At 43.4% G+C, this 18,500-nt stretch overlaps 1 protein-coding gene across 1 annotated transcript in view; it reads left to right on the plus strand.

The window, feature by feature from the left end:
- SLC2A9 (solute carrier family 2 member 9) overlaps positions 1-14,735 on the plus strand; it is a 177,059-nt gene extending 162,324 nt beyond the window's left edge. Inside the window, exons 8-9 of the mRNA XM_010357592.2 lie at positions 3,324-3,451; positions 13,271-14,735. Of these exons, the coding sequence (XP_010355894.1) occupies positions 3,324-3,451; positions 13,271-13,555 (413 nt within the window). The 3' untranslated portion in view covers positions 13,556-14,735. The remainder of the gene's footprint in view (positions 1-3,323; positions 3,452-13,270) is intronic.
- Positions 14,736-18,500: the final 3,765 nt, after the last annotated feature.

Below are 18,500 nucleotides of genomic sequence, written 5' to 3' on the forward strand. Positions count from 1 at the left end.
TTTGTTTGTGCCATCTCTGATTTCTTTGAGCAGTGGTTTGTAGTTCTCCTTGTAGAGACCTTGTAAAATGCTCTTCATAATGCCTGTCACAGTTCTCATCATCATCTTCACCAGCAGCTGCAGAAGCACCATCATCATCATCACTACCGTCATCATCTTCTTCATCACCATCACTTCTTGCTAAGAAACCTTGCATATATCACTCTTCTTCTCTAAGCTTCAGCTAACTCATCATAAAATGGGGGATATAATGCAGAGGAGTCTTTATTATTATTATTATTATGGTATCTAACACCTATGGAGTGCCCTTTGTGTGCAATACTTATACTAACTGTTTGCATTTCGTAGTTCATTTCATGCTCACAAATACCCCCAGTAGTAAGCTCCTACTATCATCAATTTACAGGTGAGAGAATTCAATTCTAGAAAGATTTAGATGAGGCAGCACTTAAACCTGTTCTTACTAACACCAAAGCTCAACCTCTAGTCCACTGTGCTTTACCACCTTCTCTGGTTGTGAAGATCAAGGGAAATAACGGGAATGAAAACACCTGTGCACGATGGCGCTGTGCAGGCTCCTCATGGTTGCTTAGGGCTTGGTCTGAAGGCCTAGTGAAAGAAAGGATCTGATATCAATGTACCATGAATTCCCTGGCATCCTAATCATTTGTTCTTTCATCAATCCTGTGCAAACACTTACAGAGCACCTGGTGTGTGTTCAGCACTGTGCTAGGAACAGGAACCTTAACCAAAGAACAAGTCATGGCCTTAAACCCTGAAGAAACAAAGAGATGTACTGGGAGGCAATTTGTCAGTGTTCTACTGCATTGTACATTGATGTACCACATTCCATCGTACCAGCATCAGAAGTACTGAGTTATCCACAGGTGCTTCCAGAAGCACACCTGGGAAAGTCACAGAAAGCAAAACACCATCACCTAACCCTGTTCAGGTTTCAGGATTGCTGTAAACTGATTCCCAGTGGTGTTAGCTGCAGGACCAACTGAGTGTGTGACACAAACACTTTCTGACAGTGAAATATTCTGCAGACCCAAAGGCTGGTTTCATTACATTTCAGTGTGTAACCATTGTTCTCACACAGTTCAATAGATACCTTTAAGATATAGAGTCTAATATTTTTGTAGTGAACAGCATATCAAATCTTATCAAAATCAACTTTTGAGCATTTAACTTATGTAAGTAAATATTGATGGAGTATCTACTCTGTGGGAAATGCCAGGCAAATGGAGATAGTGCCTGCTCAGGGGGGCTCACAGCATAGTGGGAGGTGAGGGGACGGTCCACTCCGAGTCGTTTTTGATTTGATGGAGTGCAAGCCTTGCTGGCAACATAGCAGAGTGATAACGGTGAAAGGTCTGGAGAGATTCAGACTTGAGTTGGCCCTGGCTTTGTGTCTTTGTCACCCTGGGTTACTTGGTTGGGTCAGCTTGCTAAGTGATTGTGTGTGTGCAATGCTTACCTTGAAAGCTTTACCTTGATGGGGCAATTGTCTCTGAATTCAGTTCCTTCCTTTAATCTCACAAATACTCATAGGAAGAAACTATGCCATGATCTGAGCCCTCCTAAACAATCATTGCCTCCTTCCCGGACTGCCCCGACAGCCCCCTGCATCCACTCCTACACCCTCCAGGCTTTTCTTCAAACAGCAGTGACCTCTGTGAAATGCAAATTGATCACCTCAACTGCTGCCTAGTAGCCCAAAGTAGTTTTCTTCAACTGCAAATCCCTCTCCATGATCTACAAGAGGCTGCTTCATTGCCCCTGCTCACATTTGCTACCTCACCCCATTCCTCTGCCTCCTTCAGGAGTCTGGACAGATTGGCCCCTATTGTAGACCTTGGCCCAATCCTTTCGCCTGTAGAACCTCTGCCAGCCCCTTTCTCCACCCAGCATGATCTTCTCCAGATCTTCAGGAGCCACCTCTCCTTCTTCAATCCACATCTCCACCATCTCCTCCGCAGGGCATCCTTCTCCACCCAGTATCGAAATAGACAGTGCATCGCCTCCAGAATGCTTATCACATTTTGTATTTATATTTATTTGTTCATTTGCTCACTCCCCTTTTTTATTTTTATTTTTTTATTTCCATAGGTTTTTTTTGGGGGGGGGAACAGGTGGTGTTTGGTTACATGAATAAGTTCTTTAGTGGCGATTTCTGAGATTTCGATGCACCCATCACCCAAGCAGTATACATTCACCCAATTTGTAGTGTTTTATACCTCAGGCTGGTATGCAATATGCATGATCTGGGCTCACTGCAACCTCCACCTTCAGGGTTCAAACGATTCTCCTGCCTCAGCCTCCCGAGTAGCTGGGATTACAAGCATGCACCACCATGCCCAGCTAATTTTTGTATTCTTAGTAGAGACGGGGTTTCACCATGTTAGTCAGGCTGGTCTCAAACTCCTGACCTCATGTAATCCACCGGCCTCTGCCTCCCAAAGTGCTGGGATGACAGGCGTGAACCACCGTGCCTGGCCCCAGTTGTATCATTCTTATGCCTTTGCATCCTTGTAGCTTAGCTCTCACTTACGAGTGAGAACATATGAGGTTTGGTTTTCCATTCCTGGGCTCACTACCATTTTAATGAACAAATCATCCCAGCAGACAAGGGTTCCCCATGAAAGCAAGGACATGCTGCTTTTGACCTCAACGTTGGAACAGTCCCAGCACATAAATAATTGTTGGATGTTGACACAATGAATGGCGCCATCCTAGTAATTTCCAAATTGTGTTCATTGTCTCTCTAGAGTTTGGTAAAAGTCCCTGAGGGATTTCCTGTCCATTGTCCACTCTGTCTTGTCTGAGAAACACCCAGGTGTAGATCTTATTGGCAGAGTGGTGACTCCAGTTGGAGATGGGGAGGTTCAAGTGGGATCCCAGCAGTTATGCTGAGCCCCAGGTCCTGGTCTGGGCAAAGGGTGCGATCGCTGGTCTTACTGAACAGGATATGGAGGAATAGAAGGGTATAGACCTCAGACCACATGTGAGTTTGGAAATGTGTGGCGGGGGCAGCTTGGGTTGTGGTGGTGACTGGAGGCTCTCCTGGCATCAGAAAGTAAAGGTTAATAAATGCCCTGCAATTGCACAGGACAGTCTCTCAAAATAAAGACTTGTCCCACCCCAATGTCAATGATGTCTGCACTAACACTAAGTCACCAGGGCAACTCAGAAACTGGGGCTCACTACACATCCAGTCAAGTGGCAGGGACGGGGCTTTAAAGTGTGGCAGATGGAGATGGATGCTGGAGGCATGACCTCCTCAGATTGATTAATTCCATGTCCTGGCTCACACATTGCAGGTGGCATCCCATTCATCTTGACTGGTGAGTTCTTCCAGCAATCTCAGCGGCCAGCTGCCTCCATCATCTCAGGCACCGTCAACTGGCTCTCCAACTTTGCTGTTGGGCTCCTCTTCCCATTCATTCAGGTATGACTGAAAAGGAGTCTTTTGCCCATGGGGTTCCCTTTGATTCTGCAGCCCTTGAGGGGTGATTCATAGAGCAGAGGTTGATCTCTCCCCTTTCAACTGGAAACTCATGCTATTTTCCTAAGGAAGGAAGAAACTATGCTTCAGGCAGCATGATGCCTGCAGCTTTGTTCTTTTGGCTTAGGACTATACTACAAGGCTACAGTAACCAAACAAAACAGCATGGTACTGGTATCAAAACAGACATATAGACCAATGGAATAGAACAGAGCCCTCAGAAATGATACCACACATCTACAACCATCTGATCTTTGACAAACCTGACAAAAACAAGAAATGGGGAAAGGATTCCCTATTTAATAAATGGTCCTGGGAAAACTGGCTAGCCATATGTAGAAAGCTGAAACTGGATCCCTTCCTTATACCTTATACAAAAATTAATTCAAGATGTATTAAAGAGTTAAATATCAGACCTAAAACCATAAAAACCCCAGAAGAAAACCTAGGCAATACCATTCAGGACATAGGCATGGGCAGGGACTTCATGTCTAAAACACCAAAAGCAATGGCAACAGAAGCCCAAATTGAGAAATGGGCTCTAATTAAACTAAAGAGCTTCTGCACAGCAAAAGAAACTACCATCAGCGTGAACAGGCAACCTACAGAATGGGAGAAAATTTTTGCAATCTACCCATCTGACAAAGGGCTAATATCCAGAATCTACAAAGAACTTAAACAAATTTACAAGAAAAAATCAAACAAACCCATCAAAAAGTGGGCAAAGGAAATGAACAGACACTTCTCAAAAGAAGACATTTACAGCCAACAGACACTTAAAAAAACGCTCATCATCACTGGCCATCAGAGAAATGCAAATCAAAACCACAATGAGATACCATCTCACACCAGTTAGAATGGCAATCATTAAAAAGTCAGGAAACAACAGGTGCTGGAGAGAATGTGGAGAAATAGGAACACTTTTATACTGTTGGTGGGACTGTAAACTAGTTCAACCATTGTGGAAGACAGTGTGGCAATTCCTCAAGGATCTAGAACTAGAAATACCATTTGACCTAGCCATCCCATTACCGGGTATATACCCAAAGGATTATAAATCATGCTGCTATAAAGACATATGCACACGTATGTTTATTGCAGCACTATTCACAATAGCAAAGACTTGGAACGAACCCAAATGTCCATCAATGATAGACTGGATTAAGAAAATGTGGCACATATACACCATGGAATACTATGCAACCATAAAAAAGATGCGTTCATGTCCTTTGTAGGGACATGGATAAAGCTGGAAACCATCATTCTGAGCAAACTATCTCAAGGACAGAAACCAAACACCACATGTTCTCACTCATAGGTGAGAATTTAACAATAAGAACACTTGGACACAGGGTGGGGAACATCACACACCGGGGCCTGTCATGGGGTGGGGGGAGGGGAGGGATAGCATTAGGAGATATACCTAATGTAAATGATGAGTTAATGGGTGCAACACACCAACATGGCACATGTATACATATGTAACAAACCTGCACGTTGTGCACATGTACTCTAGAATTTAATGTATATATATATATAAAAACACTTCCAACTTTATGTCTAATGCATCGAGGATTAGGACTAGAATAAAGGGGCTATATAAGCCAAATATTTTCTCCAAAAGAAAAAAAAAAGAAAGAAACTATGCTTCAGGCAAAACCTTTCATCCCTTTCTCTTTCCTGTGCCTTCCTAGAGCTGCCCTAAATGCTATGGGCTGCTTCTGAGGGCATGGGCTACCCATTGCTGAGGCTATGCAGGGACTCCTAGGTTAGCAACTCAAACCTACAACCTATTTATCATTTTTGCAATGTGCTCATCACTGTGTAAGACAGATTCCATCTAATAGTTCCAGCGCACACTGCAAACCACCACCCATTTAACATCCTCATCGTCATCATCATAACCACAGCTAATGGGATCATTGTCCCAAGGGTGACAGTGATCAGTAGGAAAATGCCCACATCCTCAAGAATCAGATACAAGTTCTTTTTGGGTAGGGAAAGAATCTATTCATTGGAAACTGAATGCATTAATTCAACACGTATATATGTTGAGTCCCAGCTGTGTGCCAGGTACTATTCTAGGCAATGAGGATAGAGTGGTAACAAAGCCTGTGTTTCCTGGTCCGGGAGCTGAATGGGGAAACAAAGGAGGCAGAAGTGCTATTTGAGATGGGGCAGTCGTGAAGGGCTCTGGAAGGAGATGGCAGTTGAGCAGAGGCCTGAGTGAATGCGGGAGCAGAGCTGTCCAGGAATGGTGAAGTCCTGGCTAGAAAAACAGCAAGTGCAGGGCCCTTGGACAGGGCTAGATTTGGCCTGTGTAAGAAACCACCCAGAGGCCTATATGACTGAAACAGAGTGAGCAAGAAAGATGGGTGAGATAGAGGATCAGATCAGAGGGTTATCTGGGAGCAGGGAACACAAAAGTCTTTGCAAGCCTTCTGCACAGAGCAAGGGGCCCAGAAGCATTTGCAGAAGGAGGATGAAGCATCCCTGCTCAAATGCCTACGAGGGCTCTCTGCTGCCCTCAGTGCTGGGTGGTACCACCTGGAGAAGGTGAGAATCTGTCAGATACATCACCATCCATTCTCAGAAGCTATTTCAATCCTGTCCTCCTCCCCTCACCAACTATTCTGTGCACTCAGTTCGGAGTCTGCCTGCTAATTTACTAGTGCCAAGTGCAACACATCCCAGAGATTCTGCTGCCAGCATGGGGGAGCTGAAGGTCAGTATTTGCGGCACTCCAAGCCCCAGCCACCCCAGCTCCAAGCCTGCATGGTGGCTGTTCCTGCATTCACAGTTACGGAGCAGTTGCTCTGTGCCACCCACTCCCCCATGCATGGCTTTCTGTGCCCACATCACCTTCACACAGTCCTGAGCTGGAGTTTCTGATCCTCGCCACTGTACAGGCAAGGAGGTCCAGGAAGTAGACATGGTCAGCCCAGGTCCCACAGTCAGCATCAGATCCAGTTTCTCCACTTCACCACCTCGTCCTCATCTTCCCTCTCCATCCATCACTTACTACAGCCTCCTGGTCTCAGAGTTAAAAGGCTGCCACACCCTGTAACTTCCAAGGCATCTTTGTGTTTTAGCAACAACCACTCTATTTCTGAAACATAAGTGCTGTTGGGGGCTCCATGAGCCATGGAGTTCGTCAAGGTCCCACACTCATTTGCTCCCATGTGGGGGCATCTTCACGTGGCTGCAGTCAGAACATAACAAGTTATCTTTTCAATTGACTTGTAAACCTTAAGTGGCTTTTTACAGTTTGGCTCAAAGCCAGCAGAGCCAGGTGTCAGTAAAATCGTCATTATGATGGCAAAAGTTAACTTCAAGCTGCTTCTGTCAACACGGTTGCCCCATCACGTTTATAAATTAAGTAGAGAATTTCCAGCACCTTCACATGGCCCAGTCCTGAGATTTGTGTGTCCGAGAAGCAGGCCACTAGCTTCTGAGCCACTCACAGGTGCGGGGTGTGAAAGACCTTGCTTGCCTGCCACAGTTTGAGCGTTAACAGCACCAGCATGCCACTTTAGCATAGTGTTCATTGAACGCTTGCTGTGTGCCCAGAGTACTCCACCGCTCTCTGTGCTGGGAGGTAGTGCCTGTATCACTCCCTTTGACAGGCAAGGGGATGAGCTCAGAGAGATGTAGTAACTTGCAAAGTCACTGCACTTCCAAACCTAGATAATTTTTTGTATTTCTAAAACCTGGAATCAATTCTTTGTTTTGTTCTTGCTTCTCTTGCCTGTCATTTATGAGCCTTTTCTTATGCCTGTGGGCATTTTCGAAACAAATCCCCTCTGGAAACAGTTCCTGAGCAGCTGGGCACGTCCAGGGTGTCTGGGTTTTCAGGGGTAATTAAGGAAACATTGCAGGTGTGACTGTTGATGAACCTTCATTGGAGCGGGAACAGCCAGGCTGGACACACGGATGGAGACACTGGGCAGGTAGTTACGTTTAGTATTTTGTGAAATGTCAGCCTCCTGACCCAAGCCTGGGAAGGCAGCCACGGTTAATTTCCTTTCTGGAGAGGGACTTAGCAAGTCAGAGAGCTGGGCTCAGGGGACTGCTGTGAGCAGTGATCAATGCATTAGAGAAATACAGGGCTAACAAGTTCTGAGTCACATCCCCCAACCCCAGCCCACCCCAGCCCCACCCACACCCACCCACGGGAGCAACATGTATGTGTTGTAGACGCCATACAGGAACCATTTCTGACCTACCTCCCTTCTGAAAGCCAGCTCAGCTGCAATCAAGAGCTACTGTGTTCATCTACTCGGGCCTCAGGTTGCCATGACCAAATAGCCAGACTAGAGGCTTCAACAACGGAAATTCATTTTCTCACAATTCTAGAAGCTAGAAGTCTGAGCTCAAGGGGTTAGCAGGGTTGATTTCTTCTGAGGCCCCTCTCCTTGGCTTGTAAATGGTTGTTGTCAAGTTCACGGCTACACCAATTTTTATCCCCAGGGTCAGGTTCCAGCTCATGCTGAGGTCTGAAGGGGGTGGGTGAATGAGCAGACAGCTGGAAGAACACTCAGGGGGCTGTAGACAGGTGCAGTGTAGCTCTCTCATCAGCAGCTCACTCACACTAGTCCTCTCGCACTGTCCACCCTGTCTTGGCTGCTTAGTCCAGCAGCTCCCACACATGGCTGCACTGCCAGCTCACCCTTTAGGGTCAGCAGCTTAACTCTTCCTCTGGGCACCAGAACTCGAGCTGTGTCCTGGCTCCCCTCTTTCCAGCTTGCAGATGGATATCTCTGGTTCTCTCTCTCTTTCTCTGGTCGCCAGCGCGAGAGTGCCTGTACAGCATCAGCAGGGCAGTTATACCTTTTACAGACAACAGTGGTGTAGGGCCAAGGGATGCCCTTCCCGTGTTACAGCTACATGGCTGTAATAGCAAGTGGCGTTATACACCTGCCCTCTAAACTCACTGAGTCACTCTGGACATTTACCTCAGCCTACCCTTGACCAAAGCACAGCCATGTTCCTTACAGCTGGCTTCTTCCTGTGTCCTCACGTGGTCTCCTTTCTGTGTGGATCTGTGTCCTCATCTCCTCTCTTATGAGGACAGCAGGATATTGGATTAGGGCCCACCCTAATGACCTCATACCTCATTTTAACTTCATCACATCCTGAGGTGCTAGGGCTTAGGACTCAACGTATGAATTTCAGGAAGGACGCAGTTCAGCCCACAGCAGCCACCAAGAGAAACTACTCACGCATCTTGATTGTTTCACTTATTCCAATAGGTGTCAGTGGCGAATGTATTCCAGCCCTCAAACAGACCCCTAAGAAGCCTGGACTTCTTCCTCAGAATAAAATATCTCAGCCGATAGAGCCACAGACAACGGCATGAATCACACCTGTATTGTAGCCCATGTGTTAGCAGAGGGCCCTGGGCATACTCCTCAAGCATAGGTTTCCTCTCCAAGCATATGAGTTCCCTCACCTGTAAAATGGAAAATCCTTAGACCTCTCATCACCAACAGAGAAAGGAGGCCACTGTGGTTGTGGGGAGGAGCCCACATCCCTTCATGCTCACCTCCACACGCCGGCTCTGGGATCGTGTTAGCAGCATTTGCTGCGGTCAGCATCAGTGTTGCTTGGGCCATTTGTTATAAAGCCTGCAAAAAACAGTCTCCAGTGTGGAATGCCAGTATTTTCTGATTCAGAGAAAATTGCATGCAAATGTATGCCTCTTTGATTCTACTCGAGTTGTAAAATCCAGTTTGAGTTCAATAAATTCTGGAAGGGAGCAAATTATTCTTTTCAACCTGAAGAATATTGGGTCATATCCTGAATGCCTCAGCAGAGTGAGATGGGCAGGGCTAGTCAAACTTTTTCTGAGCTTTTTGTTTTTCCTCAACTTTTATTCTAAGTTCGGGGTACATGTGCAGGATGTGCAGGTTTGTTACACAGGTAAACATATGCCATGGTGGTTTGCTACACAGATCAACCAATCACCTAGGTATTGATATTAAGCCCAGAGTCCATTAGCTATTCTTCTTGACACTCTCCCCCCACTGCAACCCCCCGATAGTCCCCAGTGTGTACTCTTCCCCTCAATGTGTCTATGTGTTCTCATTGTTCAGCTCCCACTTATAAGTGAGAACATGCAGTGTGTTTGGTTTTCTGTTCCTGTGTTAGTTTGCTGAGGGTAACAGCTTCCAGCTCCATCCATGTCACTGCAAAGGACATGATCTCATTCCTTTTTATAGCTACATAGTATTCCATGGTGTATATGTGCCACATTTGCTTTATCCGGTCTATCATTGATGGGCATTTGGGTTGGTTCCAAGTCTTTGCTATTGTGAAGAGTGCTGCAATGAATATACATGTGCATGTATCTTTATAATACAATGATTTACATTCCTTTGGGTAGAAACCCAGTAATGGGATTGCTGGGTCAAATGGCATTTCTGCCTCTAGGTCTTTGAGGAATCACCATGCTGTCTTTCACAATGATTGAACTAATTTAAACTCCCACCAACAATGTAAAAGCATTCCTTTTTCTCTGCAAGCTCGCCAGCACCTGTTGTTTCTTGACTTCTTAATAATCGCCATTTTGACTGACATGAGATGGTATCTCATTATGGTTTTGATTTGCAGTGTCTCTAATGATCAGTGATGTTGAGCTTTTTTTCATATGTTTTTTTGGCTGCATGAATGTCTTCTTTTGAGAAGTATCTATTTGTGTCCTTTGCCCACTTTTTCATGAGGTGGTTTTTTCTTGTAAATTTGTTTAAGTTCCTTGTGGACTCTGGATATTAGACCTCTGTCAGATGGATAGATTGCAAAAACTTTCTCTCATTGTGTAGGTTGTATGTTCACTATGATGATAGTTTCTTTTGCAGTGGAGAAGTTCTTTAGTTTAATTAGATCCCATTTGTCAATGTTTGCTTTTGTTGCTATTGTTTTTGGCATTTTTGTCATGAAATTGCCCGTGCCTATGTCCTGAATGTCCTAGATTTTCTTCTAGGGTGTTTATAGTTTTGGGTTTTACATTTAAGTCTTTAATGCATCTTGAGTTAATTTTTGTATAAGGTGTAAGGAGGGGGTCCACTTTTAATCTTTGCCTCAGCCTCCCAAGTAGCTAGGATAACAGTTGGCTGCCACCATGCTGAGCTAATTTTTGTAAATTTAGTAGAGACGGGGTTTCACAATGTTGGCCAGGCTGGTCCTGAACTCCTGACATGAAGTGATCCACCCACCTCAGCCTCCCAAAGTGCTGGGATTACGGGCGTGAGCTACTGTGCTCGGCTGAGCCACGTGTCCTTGACTGAATTTTGTGAAACTGTGAGATTAATCCTCGCAACACTCATCAGGTCCCTTGGGAAAAGAAAGCCAAGCAAGAGGCAGCTGTGTGGGTGTCAGAGAGGTCCTAGAAAGCCTTGCGTGAGGCCTGGGATAGGGCAGGAAGCCTCTCTGAGCCTCAGTCCATCCATCCACTCAGTAAGATACTCAGAGCATCTACTGTATATCAGACACTTTCCAGGTTCTGGGAATACAAGAAAAATGATGACTTCTGCCTTCAGATAGTTACCTCTTGGTAGGGAGAAGGTTGATAAACAGGCAGTTGCACACTACAATGCTGCATAGTGGTGAGTGTTTTTGAAGAGCAATGAAGTAGGGCTGGGAGGGGCTACTTAGAAATGAGAGTCAAAGAGAACCTCTCTGAGAAAATGACCTATAAGTCAGATGAAGAGGAGTAAGAAAGCAGGATATACAGAGGCCTAAACGAAGATTATTCCAGCAAGAGAGAACAGCATTTGCAAAGGTTCTGAGGCCCAATACTGGAGGGAAATCATAAAGGCAGTGGGGTTCGATCAAAGAAAGTGAGGAGAGTGAGATCAGAGAAGTAAGAGGGACACATGGTCGGTGGCCTTGGAGGCCATGGTGAGGACTTTGGCTTTCCTGCAGGTGACTTAGGAAGTCATGGTGGGTTTTGAGCAGAGGAGTGACAGGTTTTGTCCTTTGTTTAACAGGATCACTCTGGCTTGTCTGTTAAGAATAATCTCAAGATTATGCTTAAAGTGAAAAGCAGGGAAATCAGTTGACAAGCTATTGCAAAAATCCAAGCAAGACATGATGGTGGCTTGCACCAAAATTGGGTTGCAATAGAAGTGGTGACAAATCCTCAGATTTGGAATACATTTCAAGGTAGAGCAACATGATTTCCTAATGGAGCAGATGTGGGTGGGAGAGAGAGCAAGAGAGAGAAGCTCAGCCTGCCTCCAAGTGTTTTTGTTGGCATAATCAATCAGAAGGATGGAGGTGCCATCAGCAGAGATGAGGAAGGCTAGAGTAGGCAGTTTTAGAGGCTCCACTTTGGACTTGATAAGTCAGATGTCCATCCAAATTGCAGATGGGGGTGTGGAGGATGTTGAATGCAAAATTGATATATCTCATTTCATCTTCAAAATAATATGTGGGTATATATCACCATGTTGCAAATGAGGAAACAGATGCTCAGTGGATTGAAATTCTATCTTAAATGGCACATCATAAGTGTTAGAACAACATGTGAGTAATGGGATCAGGATTTGAATCCCACTCAGCTGGCTTCAGAGCCCATACTCTCCCCCTCCTCGACACTGCTCTTGAAATCTTTGTGTGAGCAGAAGGCACAGTCTCAAGAGCTAAGCACCCCCAGGTGTGGAACATTTACTGCATGTGGCACTTTAAAGGGAATGTCTCACTTAATTCCTACAACAACCCTGCATGTACCATGATTATCCTCTTTTTCAAGCATGGAAACTGAGGCACAAAGAGATTTAGTAAATGGTAGATCTAGGATGTGATCCAGAGATCAAGCTTAAGCACTCTGCCATTCTCCAAAAATAAATGTTTGTCAAATCAAAGAATAGAAATTAATGGACTAAAGTCTGGATATTGCTTCTTGGGAAGTATTATTCAAAGACAGTTAACCTTATCTTTGGATCAATAGATGTTTGTTGTTTATGATAGTCACAATCCTGACAGCTGGGACCCAGAAAGTCTTTTATTTCTGGAGAGGTGGCTCACGCCTATAATTCTAGTACCTGGGAGACCAAAGCAAGTGGATTGCTTCGGGCTAGGATTTCAAGTCTTTTATTCCACAGACATCTCCTGAGTACCTCCTATGAGGCACAGGAGCTACAGAGGTGACTGAGTCACTGAGAAGCTCAAGGTCTAGTGCAGTTGGCAGGGTTATTCTAGTCCAAGCACTAATCAGGATACATAAAATGGAGTGATTGCTTTGAACATTTCTATTTTTTCTCATCTCTCTTATTTGTGCAAGGCCGTCTCAGAGTGTCAATTAGTGAGTTAGATCATTTGCATATTAGAAAAACTGGCGTTACCTTGGCCTGTTCTATGCTCCACATTCTTCCTATGAACTGAGGCATTTCTCTTCCCTTTCGATGTCATTCTTGTCTCAAGCAAGGAGACAATGTGGTTAATTGTAAATATAAGCTTAAGCTAATATTCAGCAAGCATACCATTTTGCTTTCATGATGATTAATTTTTAAATGCCAAATTTGCAACAACAACAACAACAACAAAAGTACCATTTTCTCATCTTTACCGGAGTTTGAAGCTGATTTATTCAAGCCTCATGTGATAACACACTTGCCTTATAGAGCCAGCACCACACATGGTGTTTTGTCTAGGAGTATTGGTATATGAGTGTGGAGCTATTTTAAAAATCTGTGTAGAGATGGTTTGACAGCAAGTTTGCTGATTATCTATTTGATGGTTTTTGTCTCTGCCTTTCCACAGAAAAGTCTGAACACCTACTGTTTCCTAGTCTTTGCTACAGTTTGTATCACAGGTGCTATCTACCTATATTTTGTGCTGCCTGAGACCAAAAACAGAACCCAGGCAGAAATTAGTCAGGCATTTTCCAAAAGGAACAAAGCATACCCACCAGAAGAGAAAATCGACTCAGCTGTCACTGATGATAAGACAAACGGAAGGCCTGAACAAGTTTCCTCTTCCACGTTGGACAATTATGTCAAAAACAGGATTGTCTACATGGATAATCTCACTTTTCAGGAAACTTAAAATTTACCCATTATTGGGAGGCTTAAATGAATTGAAGCTGTGCAAGTCTTTTGTATTATTAAGTATTTAAAAGTAAACCTGTACTAATCTAACATTGCAACTATGTTAGCATTATTCACAACTGAATCTCCCAAACTCTTCTGGAAGTTGCAAGGAATCACTCTATGTTTCACTGGACCCAACGTTCTTCTATACAGGTTGATGACCTGCCTTCTTCATGACTCAACCCACGATTTCAAAATGAAATTGGGGAAATAGTATGTTAATGCTTTATCAAAGAAAGGCAATTTGGTCTGATAGGGGACTCAACACATTAGAAATCACAGACTGAGGTTCTAGTCCCAGCTTTACCACAAGCAGCCTTCATCTGCCCTCAACCTGGGTCCCAGTGCGTCAATGACCCTAGGCTTCCATCCCAGTATAGGCTTTCAGAAGTCAGTGGAAAGATTATTCATAGTGCCTAAGAAATGCCTGTTTCCAATATTTGACCTTGTGGATCTCAGGCTTTGGAGAGCCTAATACCAACCCACCAGCCTGCAGATTTTGTCTTTCCCAAACTGTGTTCCAGGAATGCGCCCAAGACTTCAGGGCTGACGCTGTCCTTGCCCCAGACTATTAGAGTCCTGTGTGCTCACAGAGAGCATGAAGAAAAGCTATGTGCAGAAGACTTAACTTTCTAGTAACTGCAACAGGGACTGCAAATTGACCTCTATCCAAATGAAAAACAATGTTGAGGATGATTGTAAAGCTAAACCTAGGCTTGGTGGGAATAAAAACCCAAAAAACATTGTGATGAATTGGTGATCTCTGCCACAAGTGTGGGGCTCAGAGTGTCAGCACATGTACTTCATGTTTACCAAGTCTAGAAGAGATTTCTCTGAAAAGGAAATGAACTGTCTTGAAAGATGGGGAGTTCACTATCACTCAGAGTGCTCAAGGGAAGACTGGGTGATTACTCATCTTGAATGTTGCTAAGAAAATCTGTGTCAACTTTGGAGGAAGGTGTTTGGAATAGATATGTTGAAGGGCTCTTCTAACTCTTACATGCTAGGATTGTTTGGGTAAGAGCCACTTGCAGCCTGCCATTGTAATGTGTGGCTTGTGTTTTGAGTGATGTCCTATACTTGCTTCTAAAATGAAACAAAGTGTCCTAAAGTAAAGTGCACTTGTATTAGCACCAGTATGTTTGGTTGGTATTTCATAGGAGTGGGGCCAGAGAGGACTTGACTTAACAATACCACTAGAGTCCTTTTGGCCATAATCCGTTGGGTTTCCTCAGATCCTTCTTGATGATGGCAGCCGTAGCCAAAACTTGAGTTTGGTTTTCCTTTTCTGTGGATTATTCTTTCATCACTGGGCCGCTCCTTTGGTTAATTGCCAACTCAATGCACCATGCCATCCAGCTTTGGGTTGGCTGGAAAATGTGGACAGTGTTTGTCAAGACAAAGAGAAAGTGAGGTATGGGTTCCAAAAGTGCTGAGACCAAAAGAGCCAAAAACAGTGCAAAATAAAAATCTTAGCTTTTTGGTGTTCTCTTTTATTTGGAGACTTGATAATTTAGGCAATAAATATTTATTAGGTACCTCCCATAGACAAGGCACTAGCTATGTACTAAAGATGTATCAGTAAGCAAGAAAATATGCTGCCCTCACCTGCAAAAGTCCATGTCTACCAGAGAAGATAGAAAATCAAAGCATTAACTGTAAAGTTGTCATCAGTACTGTACTTTACAGTATAGTAAATTGTCATCAATACAGTGATATAGAAACATGCAACAGGGATGACTGGGCTGAGAGGTGAGAACCAGGAAAACCTTCCCAAATAAGTGACAGAAATAGAATGGGAAACACTATGATTATCAGGCAATAGGCCAGAAATTATTCTTATATGTTATTATATTTGAAAAGCTCATAGAGCCATTTCTTACTATACTTTCTGTTGCATATAACAGAATACCTGAAACTGGGTAATTTATAGAGAATATAAACTTATTTTTTTTACAGTTCTGGAAGCTGTAGAGTTCAAGGTCAGGCAGATATCTGACGAGTGCCTTCTTGCTGGTGGGGACTCTGCAGTCCTGAGGCAGCAGGGGAATCACATGGCGAGGCAGCTCAGTGTGTTCACTGGGGTCTCTCTTCTTTTTATAAAACCACCAGTCCCACTCCCATGATGACTTATTCATTCATTCACTCATTAATCCATTAATTCACGAGGGCTCTCGTGACCTGACTACCTTTTAAAGACTCCACCTCTCAATACTGCCACATTGGGGATTAAGTTTCAACATGACTTTTAGAGGGGACATTCAAACCATAGCAGCCACATTAAGGAAATTTTTGAAAAATAAAACAATGAGATGCCCATAATCTCATATGCTTCACTCCCCCAACATGAGCAGTTTAATTTTTAGACAGCTCTGTCCATTTCTTGCTTATTGTTCATCCAGGTGGAATCACAGAATACATGAAACACAGTTACAATCATCTTGTGTTTTACCTTCTATTTTTTCCACTTTATATTAAATCAAATGCATCATCTCAATTCCAAACCCTTTTGTTTGTACTCTGATATTCACTCCAGTGAATTCTTCATGTATAAAGATGTTTTTCACAGCCACACACTTGTACCACAAATCTAGGGGCTATTCTTTCTTTTAGTGTCTTAATATTGTATTACTTTCTAATATGTACACTTTAACTTTACAGATGAGTAGAATGGAATAGCTGTGTTTCTTTTTTTTTTTTTTTTTTTTTTTTTTTTTTTTTGAGACGGAGTCTTGCTCTGCCACCCAGGCTGGAGTGCTGTGGCCGGATCTCAGCTCACTGCAAGCTCCGCCTCCCGGGTTTACGCCATTCTCCTGCCTCAGCCTCCCAAGTAGCTGGGACTACAGGCGCCCGCCTCGTCGCCCGGCTGGTTTTTTGTATTTTTAGTAGAGACAGGGTTTCACCGTATTAGCCAGGATGGTCTCGATCTCCTGCCCTCGTGATCCGCCCGTCTCGGCCTCCCAAAGTGCTGGGATTACAGGCTTGAGCCACCGCGCCCGGCCAGCTGTGTTTCAGTGCAGAACTTTTTTCTTATGTTTGGGCCTTCCTCCTCTCTGTTACGTATGTTGATAAACTAGGATTTGTTGTCTCACACTTTTCCCGATGTTCATATAATATTCAATGAAATAAAATACATGTGACATTAAAAAAAAGTTGTTTTCCAGATACCCAAATATAACGGGGAGTGATGAGTCAGAGACAGACATTTTCATGAGCTTTGCTTCACAGGTTCTAGTTCTTGGCTGAAAGATACTAGCCACTTACAGCACCCTATATCCATTCACAGACCCTAAAAGAATCTCTAGTCAAATTAACAGGTCTCTTTTCCTAATTCCTGACCAGGAGTTGGGGATTAGGCCCTTGTCTTACTGTTTTACATATTCTGTCATCTCCAAGCCATGGAGGTTTACATTTCTTCATTTCAGGTTCACTAAGAGTAACTCTTCCAGCTGCTAGTTCTGGCTAAGTAAGCACACTCCACCCTATTTCCCCCACTGATCATAACTAGCAACCCTGGACAGAATCATAATGCAGACATATAAGGACTCTGAAAAATAAATTATGTCAGAAAAATTGAAGAGAGAAATCAAAACCCAAAGGATAGTTAATATGGCAGTGAGTATCTCCTGGCTTATAATCCAGTACAGGGCAGGTTTGGAAACTGCGCAATGGACATGGTCTGAAAAAGCTGAAGGATAAATCTCCTGCCTCGATCCCCGCCCAGAGTGACAGGAAAGGGGTGGCCCTTGGAGAAAAAAATGTGATCAAACTGATGGAAATCAAATATAAAGGAAAACATCTTGAAAGGCGCCTTAGAAAATCAAAATGTTACATAGAGTGGAAAATGATTTGCATGACTTTAGATTTCTTACCAGAAACCATGTAAGCCAGAAGAGACTGGAATAATATCTCAGCATTTTTTTAAATGCTGAAAGAACTGTCCATCCAGTTTGAATTTTTTACAGGGCCCGTCTATATGTTATTTACAAGAAGCCCACATTAAACATAATGATATAGATAGGTTAAAAGTAAAAGAGTGAGAAAAGATATAGTATCCAAGTGCGAACCAAAAGAAAGCTGGCATATTAATAGTAGAAAAAGTAGACTATGAAACAAGAAGAATTACTCATGATAAAGAGGAAGTTATATAGTTATACATGGGCCAATTCACCAAAAATATATAAAAATTCTAAATGTGCATGTATCTCAAATCAAGCTTCAAAAGACATGAAGCAAAAGCAGATCAAACAGAAAGGAAAGCTAGACAAATCTTCAGTTACACTTGGAGACTTTTAATGCTCCTCTTTCAATAATCAATAGAACAAGTAGAAAATGGCAAGGCTATAGAAGACCCAAGCAACGCTATTAAATAATTTGACCAATGGACATCTGTAAAACACTCCAAATGACAATAGCAAAATATATATATATATATCCATTTTAAGTTCATTTGGATCATTCACCGGGATAGAGTATATACTGGGCCATGAAACAAATTTCAACAACTTTAAAAGGATTCAAATCATAAAAAGTATGTTCTCTGACCACATGGAAATCAGTAACAGATATCTGGAAAATTCCCAAATTTTGGAAACTTAAAACATGTTTCTAAATAACCCATGAGTCAAAAAGGACATCTCAAAGGAAGTAATACAATATTGTGAACTGGCTGAGCGTGGCAGCTCACACCTGTAATCCCAGCACTTTGGGAGGCCCAGGCGGGTGAATCACAAGATCAGGAGATCGAGACCATCCTGCTAACACGGTGAAACCCCATCTCTGCTAAAAATACAAAAAATTAGCTGGGTGTGGTGGCACGTGCCTGTAGTCCCAGCTACTTAGAAGGCTGAGGCAAGAGAATCACTTGAAGCTGGGAGGTGGAGGTTGCAGTGAGCTGGGAT

Source organism: Rhinopithecus roxellana, chromosome 2 (assembly GCF_007565055.1).
Source record: "Rhinopithecus roxellana isolate Shanxi Qingling chromosome 2, ASM756505v1, whole genome shotgun sequence".
NCBI classification, from domain to species: Eukaryota; Metazoa; Chordata; class Mammalia; order Primates; family Cercopithecidae; genus Rhinopithecus; species Rhinopithecus roxellana.